The sequence below is a fragment of the Sander vitreus genome, chromosome 3 (assembly GCF_031162955.1).
Source record: "Sander vitreus isolate 19-12246 chromosome 3, sanVit1, whole genome shotgun sequence".
Lineage (NCBI taxonomy): Eukaryota > Metazoa > Chordata > Actinopteri > Perciformes > Percidae > Sander > Sander vitreus.
The window spans coordinates 35,327,987-35,336,350 of NC_135857.1; the positions used below are offsets into that span (position 1 = coordinate 35,327,987).

Genomic DNA, 8,364 nt, shown 5'->3' on the forward strand with positions numbered 1-8,364 from the left:
TCCTTACCTAGCTACTGAGCATGTGCGACTCCCAACAAAGATGTTACAGCAGTGAGAGGTCTCACTCTGTAGCTAAAACAGAGAGCTCAACACACAGGGTGAAAAGAGGAGCTGCAGCAATGGGCAGTGCAACTAAAATATGGTGTTTTTTGAAAAGTAAACCAAGTAAACCTATTCTGATATAACCTCTTAATACAATTATGAACCTGAAGATGAGCATAATATGAGGTCTTTAAGTAGTTCTTCCGAGAAACAAACTCCCGTATCCTGGGTGAAAGTCTTGTGTTTTCTCCTTAACTTCTTCCGGGACATGAACTCTGCTCCACCTTTTGAAATCCCTGTGTTTTAGGAGCCAAACATCCCCCCCCCCCCCGACCTCCTTACTTTTTGTAGCTACATGTCCTTAAGAACAGCCTGAAATAAACAGATGAATAAATACTCCGTGAGGACACCCGGTCAAAGCCCTTCTTCCTCCCTGTACCGTGAAAAAAAAAAACATATTTTTGTCCATTACTATATGTCAGTGAACACACTGCTGCACTGGGTGACGTGAACACACGCGCTGGAGTTTATTCTGACTCGCTGTATCTCTTCTCTGCAGGTGGACTCCATCCTGAGGGGCGACTACCTGACACCCATGGGTGCTGTGGGGCCGAAGAGGCTGTGCCTGGTGTGTGGGGACTTTGCCTCGGGGTATCACTACGGCGTGGCGTCCTGCGAGGCCTGCAAGGCTTTCTTCAAGAGGACCATCCAAGGTAAGAACACCAGTGTATGTGTGTGTGTGTGTGTGTTGATCAAAAAGGGAATTAAAGGGACAGTTTGTGTGTTTTGAAGCGTGGTCGTATGGGGCGACTTTTACGTACATTTAACCCTGACCTGTTTTCAAAATTAAAAAATCCCAGGATTTTACGAGTTGGGAGTGAGAACAGGTTGCATTATCGTAACCGCCAGGCTACAGACAACTTTACTAACAAACTACGTAAGCGATGGACGTAGCGGAGGCTTTGCAGAGAGCAGAGATAACGGCTTCAGTTCCCACGTCGTAAAGGGCTGTCTGACAGCAACGTGAAGCAGAGAAAATACAACATCTGACCCGTCCCTTTAACAGCCATAACTGATCAATACAGCAGCCGTCAGTGCATTGATTAGTGTGTGAAGCTGCGAGCTCATACATCAGCTGCAGGATTCAGGGCAGAGAAAACATGAACTCACATGATCCATCGATCGGTCGCTCACGTCTGATCAATGCAGCTATCTGTACATCAGATCCATGTGTCAAGTGTCAAGTATTTCACAGATGATCTTAGTCCTGTTGTAGCGGTGTCCTAAGGCTGATTTATGCTTCTGTGTTAAATCTACGCTGTGGCTACGTACATAGGTACGTGGAACACACACAAAACACACACACACACACACACACACACACACACACACACACACACACACACACACACACAGAGTCACACACAGAGTCACACACACACAGACACGCACACACACACACACACACACACACACACAGACACAGACACACACACACACACACATACAGACACAGACACACAGACACACACACACACACACACACACACACACACACACACACACACACATACAGACACAGACACACAGACACACACACAGACACAGACACACACGCACACACACACACACACAGAGTCACACAGACACACACACACACACACACACACACACACACACACACACACACACACACACACACACAGTATAAACTTCAGTCCTCTTAAATAAGCTACGGTGGGAGCTCTGCGTGGCGTCTCCCTGCAGAACCATGAATCAGCCTTTAATGTTGTGATGTCGTTGTTGTTGTAGTGTTGTCTTCATGCTGTGGTTTTTATTGTCAGAGTGGTTTTTTTATGTTGTGGTTTTTGTTGTTGTTGTTGTTGTTGTTGTTGTTGTGGTGGAGTTTAAATGCTGTGAAACTGGATTGTTGTCCTTTCCTCTCCCTTCTGACTGAGATGTTATTCTCCTGCAGGGACTACAGATGAATATGAGTTCATAGCTAGCTCTGGTACTGCTAAGGAGCTGTGCATTCTCCCTGTCAAATAAAATAATATATGTACTGAAGCTTCCTGTTTGTGGTTACCTAGGCAACATCGAGTACAGCTGTCCGCTGAAGAACGATTGTGAGATCACCAAGCGGCGGAGGAAAGCCTGTCAGGCCTGCCGCTTCCAGAAATGTCTCCAGGCTGGGATGATGAGAGAGGGTACGTCTGTCTGTCTGTCTGTCTGTCTGTCTGTCTCTCTCTGTCTGCCTGTCTGTCTGTCTCTCTCTGTCTGCCTGTCTGTCTCTCTGTCTGTCTCTGTCTCCATGTCTGTCTCTCTGTCTGTCTGACAACGACAAGACTCAAAACTTTTACAGAGACACAAAACACCTACATAGAAACGCAAAAGGGCTACAAGTAAACGCTCTCTGCTCTGTATTAACATCAGGCTGCGATTGTTGTCCTCCTCTCGGTCTTGCAGGCGTCCGTATGGACCGAGTGAGAGGAGGACGGAAGAAGTACAAGAGGCGGATGGAGACGGGACTGAGTTCATACGGCCACGCTGTCGGCAGCAGTGAGTTCACACTAGAAGAAAACGTCTGCATCACATCAGAACGCTCTTTTATTAATTACCGCCTGTCTTTTTAGGAAACAAGGTGATCTCCCATTTGCTGCTGACAGAGCCCGCCCCTCTGGAGGCCAATCAGGACGATTCGACGGATGACGGCAGCCTGCGGACCGTGCTGACCCTCTGCGACCTGCTGAACCGAGAGCTGCTGCTTCTGATTGGCTGGGCCAAACAGATCCCAGGTACACGCTCACCTGAAGGCTTTCTCACGCACAAACCTACACAACAGTTCTCACGCTGCGCTGCACGGTGTAAAGGGAACTTTACCAGATGAAGTCTTTTCTTTTGAACAGTCTCCACCAAATCTGGCAGAGTTTCAATTACACTTTCTTTAACACTTTGGGCCCTATTTTAACGATATAAGCGCAGGGCGTGTAGCGCCTGGCGCAGGTGCATTTAGGGCGTGTCCAAATCCACTTTTGCTAGTTTGACGGCGGAAAAAAGGGTCCGTGCGCCGGGCGCATGGTTCTAAAGGGTTGACCTTAGTGTCTTCATTAATCAGAGGTGTGTTTTGGGCGTAACATGCAATCAACTAATCAGAGATCATCTCCCATTCCCTTTAAAAGCCAGGCGCGTTTGGACCTTGGAGCATTGCTGTTATGATGGAGGATTTGCACCGTAATATTTGTATTTGTAATCTTCTGCATGTGTGTGTGCTGCTGTGCGTCCCTGTGTGTGTAACAAGCATAGTGTGCGCGCGCTGTGCACGAGCCTAGGAGCATTTTACTAATGCTCTGTTAAAATAACAATGAAATGCTGCGTTATTGACTTTAGACCAGGTTTTTGTTGGTCAATGGTGCCATCACTTCCCACTGCCTCAAGATAGCAATACGCCCAGAATGCACCTGAACACACCTCCCTGTAAGACCAGCACGCCCAGAATGCACCTGAACACACCTCCCTGTAAGACCAGCACGCCCAGAATGCACCTGAACACACCTCCCTGTAAGACCATCACGCCCAGAATGCACCTGAACACACCTCCCTGTAAGACCAGCACGCCCAGAATGCACCTGAACACACCTCCCTGTAAGACCAGCACGCCCAGAATGCACCTGAACACACCTCCCTATAAGACCAGCACGCCCATGGGGCCACAGATGGGCGCAGGTGCATTTGCTATTTAAACGACGCGGGCCGCTGGACGGGAAACTGACAACTGCGTCATTCTTATACTAGCAAAGACACTTCAGTCAGGCTTTGCGCCGCGCCGGGTGCAAGATAGGACCCATAGTCTCTTTTCAGAGTCTAATATCCTGTTAACAAATAAGTGACATGATCTCTAAATGCTTCTGAAACATGCTTCCAGTACAGCATTATATAGAGCAGGGGTGTCAAACTTCTCTTCACTGTGGCCACACTGGAAAATAAGAATCACATCAAGGGCAATACATGTAGAGTTTACTGACATGATTTTATTTGAGAGAAAAAGTCACACACACACACACACACACACACACACACACACACACACACACACACACACGCATTTTCTTGCATCATAATTTTTTTTTTAAGTAAATATTTATGATAATAGTTACAAGATTTTATCTTTTAATCACAGCGGTGGAGGTTTTTGTTCCTTTTTTCAACGTTTCTTTTTGAACATTTTTTGTTCCCTTTCTCGAGGTTGTTTTGCGAGTTTTTCTCGCCTTTTTTGAGGGTTTGTTTTTTGACATTTTTGACGCTTTTTTCAAAGTTTTTTTTCTCTTTTTTTGAGTTTTTTTTTCCACAATTGTTTCAATGTTTTTGTCCCTTTTCTCAATCCATGCAGACATGTCCCGGGACCTCCCTAGATAGTTGCAGATCTTAACTCCCCCCCAATGTTGAACCCAAAGTTACACCCTTACCTAAAATGTAATAATCCACTATATTCCCACCTGCTCTGCTCCGCCCCTCTCAGGATTCTCCGGCCTCTCATTGGTGGACCAGATGTCGCTGCTGCAGAGCGGTTGGATGGAGGCGCTGCTGGTGGGCGTGGCCTGGCGCTCGCAGGGCTCGGCGGGGGAGGAGCTGGTGTTCGCTGACAACCTGCGTCTGGACGCGGCTCAGTGTCGAGCCGTGGGATTGGCTGAGCTGTACGAGGCGCTGCGACACCTGGCGGCCAAATACCAGGCGATGAAGCTGAGCCCCGAGGAGGTGGTGACACTGAAGGCCATGGCGCTCGCCAACTCTGGTACACATTCATACAAATACACACACATTATATATATATATATAGTATACCACTCTGAGTGGTCTTGTTACCGTTAAGTTTAGCCGACAAAAAGTGAGCCTCATACGGCGACGACAGTTAAGTTTAGACACCAAAACAACTAGTTAAGATTTAAAAACAGCAGCCCCTTTAAGTAGTTACTCCTGAGACACAAACACCTGTTTCCTGGGTGAAAGTCTTGTGTTTTCTCCTTAACTTCTTCCAGGACATGAACACCTGTTTCCTGGGTGAAAGTCTTGTGTTTTCTCCTTAACTTCTTCAGGACATGAACACCTGTTTCCTGGTGAAAGTCTTGTGTTTTCTCCTTAACTTCTTCAGGACATGAACACCTGTTTCCTGGTGAAAGTCTCGTGTTTTCTTCTTAACTTCTTCAGGACATGAACACCTGTTTCCTGGGTGAAAGTCTCGTGTTTTCTTCTTAACTTCTTCAGGACATGAACACCTGTTTCCTGGTGAAAGTCTTGTGTTTTCTCCTTAACTTCTTCAGGACATGAACACCTGTTTCCTGGGTGAAAGTCTTGTGTTTTCTCCTTAACTTCTTCAGGACATGAACACCTGTTTCCTGGTGAAAGTCTTGTGTTTTCTCCTTAACTTCTTCAGGACATGAACACCTGTTTCCTGGTGAAAGTCTTGTGTTTTCTCCTTAACTTCTTCAGGACATGAACACCTGTTTCCTGGGTGAAAGTCTCGTGTTTTCTCCTTAACTTCTTCCAGGACATGACCTCTGCTCCCCCTCTTGAAAGCTCTCTGTTTTAGGAGCCAAACATCCCCCCGACCTCCTCCCTATGAGGATCTTCACGTTCTTATACAGCAGCAGTCAATGTGCTGCTGACAGTAATAAATATGTGGAATACATACCAATTACAGAGCTTTACTTTTCAGAGATATATGTACGAATGGTTCATGAGAACAGGCTGTATTGTTACTTCCAAAATGGTAATGTAGCTTCAATATAATCCTTCTAAAATATTCCTCAACTATATTTTTCTATTGCAGTATTGTGTGACCTTACTGTATCTAGTAGATTTGTTCTTAAGTGGCTTGTTTGACTGATTTAAAGCTGTGGAGTTTCTCACGAACGCTGCGGGGGTGAACAGTTAATGCGTGTGACACAGAAACAGCTGCATAAAGACTGATATTGATTTACAATTAAGAGAGAGGAGAAGTTTGGGGGGAGGGGGGGGTCTGAGCGTATTGATCCCAGAAGGAGTGGTTATTGGTATTGATCAGAGGCTGGGAGCTGAAGCATCACAGTATTGATTAGCCCCACTAACTTCTTTTGGAAAAGCGGGGGTGCTGGGTCGTCTTTGGAGCCATGTGTGGTTGTCTAATTGTGTTATTCTGAATGCCCCAATGGGAAATCTTTTCTTTTTTTTTTTACACACAAACAAAACAAATTGATAGTTTATATATCAGTAATTTCATAAAACAGCTGTTGTTGCTGTCACTGTAGTTTTTATCAAACAAGTTTTTTTCTTGTAAATTCATGACTATAATCTCTGAGAATTTTTGAGTTTTTTCTATGGAAATAAAATGGTGAAATAAGAAAATAAATCCATTTCATTTCTGTTTTTTTGTTGTTGGTAAATGCACGGAAATTCTGTATTTTTACCTACAATGTGTCAGTCTGTTAAAAACACCTCGCAAATATATAGTTACATCATTAATTTCCTAAAACAGCTGCTCACTGTACAGTAGTTTGTATTTAACAAACAGGAGGAAATAGTGCATTTGTTAGGGACTACTTTCAGCGGTGGATTAATCCACATTTGGTGCTCTAGTGAGTGTGTGTGTGTGTGTGTGTGTGTGTGTGTGTGTGTGTCTGTGTCAGCAGTACGGTGTGTTTGGGATGAGTCAGAATAAACTACGGTGTGTGTTTATAATGAAGGAACATGTCAGCCAGAGACACAGTGGGGCTCACTGATGGTTTTATGGCTCAGAGGAGGAAGAGATATGAACGACTTGATATAGTAGGATCAGTTGTTGATGCTAACAGCTGCTAACGACTGATCAATAACATCTGACTGGCACTGTACGGTTCCTGTTGAAGCAGTGCATGATGGGACACTTGCAGCTGAAGTCTGGTCAGTCTCCCACTGTCTGAGCCTTGGATCAATAAAGTGTATTGATAGACTCGCTTCTGGATCCATAAACTGTTAACTGTCTGCTGTTTGTGTGTGTGTGCGCGCGTGTGTCTGTGTCTGTATGTGTCTGTGTGCGTATGTGTGTGTCTGTGTGCGTGTGTGTCTGTGTATGGGCATCTGTGTATGTGTACGTGTGTCTGTGTATGTGTGTGTGTCTGTATGTGTCTGTGTGCGTATGTGTGTGTCTGTGTATGGGCATCTGTGTATGTGTGTCTGTGTATGTGTGTGTGTCTGTTTGTGTGTGCGTGTGTGCGTGGTACAAACACCCACAGGCTGACCTTGACCTTCTTTTTATCTCCCACTTGACAGTCTCGCTGACCCCAACAGTTCAATAGTCTTTTATTTTGAAATTGAGTCTGAGTGGTCTAGAGCAGAGAGGGAGGGGGGGATGTTGGGACATGTATTTTTATATACATATTATATATATATATACACACACATACATACATACACACACACACACACACACACGTCAGCCTATCTGTGAAAAACCCCATTGATGACAGGCTTACTGGCTGATCGGTAGCCATCCACATTCACTGAGCCACATGTATAACACAAAACATTTGCAGATTCATTTTCTGTTGATCGACTAATCGATTAATCATTGCAGCTCTGAAATACTCAAGTCAAATACTCGTACCTTGAGTAAATGTACTGTCCTAACATGCTTTCGTCTGTGTCCGTCCCTCAGATGCCGACCCGGTGGACTGTCCGGACTCGGTGCAGCGGTTCCAGGACTGGCTCCACGAGGCCCTGCAGGAGTACGAGTCGTCCCGCAGAGAGCAGCACCGGGCGGGCCGGCTGCTGATGAGCCTCCCCCTGCTGCGACAGGTGGCCGGCCAAGCTGTGCATGCCTTCCTGCGGCTGCACCGCCACCGCGCCGTCCCGCTGCACAAACTGCTGCTGGAGATGCTGGACGCCAAGGCCTGAACACACTGGAGCTTCTAGACCCATTTCAAATGGAGGGACCAGGCTGGGGCCCCATGCCATTTTAAGGGTACCAAATACATTAAGCACAAGTGCTACATACGACCAACCATACGCGTAATTTACACTGCTACATTTTGGTTCAAAAACCAAATATCTTCTGCTACGTTTCCCCCTCTCATTCCCCCTGCTCTGGTGTTCCCCCCTCTCATTCCCCCTCTCTTTCCCCCTGCTCTGGCGTTCCCCCCTCTCATTCCCCCTGCTCTGGCGTTCCCCCCTCTCATTCCCCCACACCAACATTTTCTCCTCCCGATTGGGTCTTATCGGTCACCTTGTCTCGTTCTCTGAGACGTCCCCCTTGGTACACAGAGATCGCTTTTGGCTCCAAACGTAGCAATGTAAATGTAGCCTTAAACAGGA

The 8,364-nt window shown here is 46.2% G+C and overlaps 1 protein-coding gene across 1 annotated transcript; it reads left to right on the plus strand.

The window, feature by feature from the left end:
* Window positions 1–595: 595 nt before the first annotated feature.
* esrrd (estrogen-related receptor delta) lies at window positions 596–7,947 on the plus strand. Its single transcript, XM_078244652.1, has 6 exons — window positions 596–755; window positions 2,133–2,249; window positions 2,509–2,601; window positions 2,676–2,837; window positions 4,559–4,831; window positions 7,709–7,947. Exons 1-6 carry the CDS (start codon window positions 638–640, stop codon window positions 7,945–7,947), a joined length of 1,002 nt encoding a protein of 333 aa, XP_078100778.1. The 5' UTR covers window positions 596–637.
* The last annotated feature ends 417 nt before the right edge of the window (window positions 7,948–8,364 follow it).

What these genes read in the sequence shown, in the direction of transcription:
- esrrd (XM_078244652.1), top strand. Translation starts at nt 638, where the DNA reads ATGGGTGCTGTGGGGCCGAAGAGGCTGTGCCTGGTGTGTGGGGACTTT. An exon ending in GGCTGGGATGATGAGAGAGG is followed by an intron (nt 2,250 to 2,508) that starts GTACGTCTGTCT and finishes TCGGTCTTGCAG; the next exon opens with GCGTCCGTATGGACCGAGTG. An exon ending in CATGGCGCTCGCCAACTCTG is followed by an intron (nt 4,832 to 7,708) that starts GTACACATTCAT and finishes TCCGTCCCTCAG; the next exon opens with ATGCCGACCCGGTGGACTGT.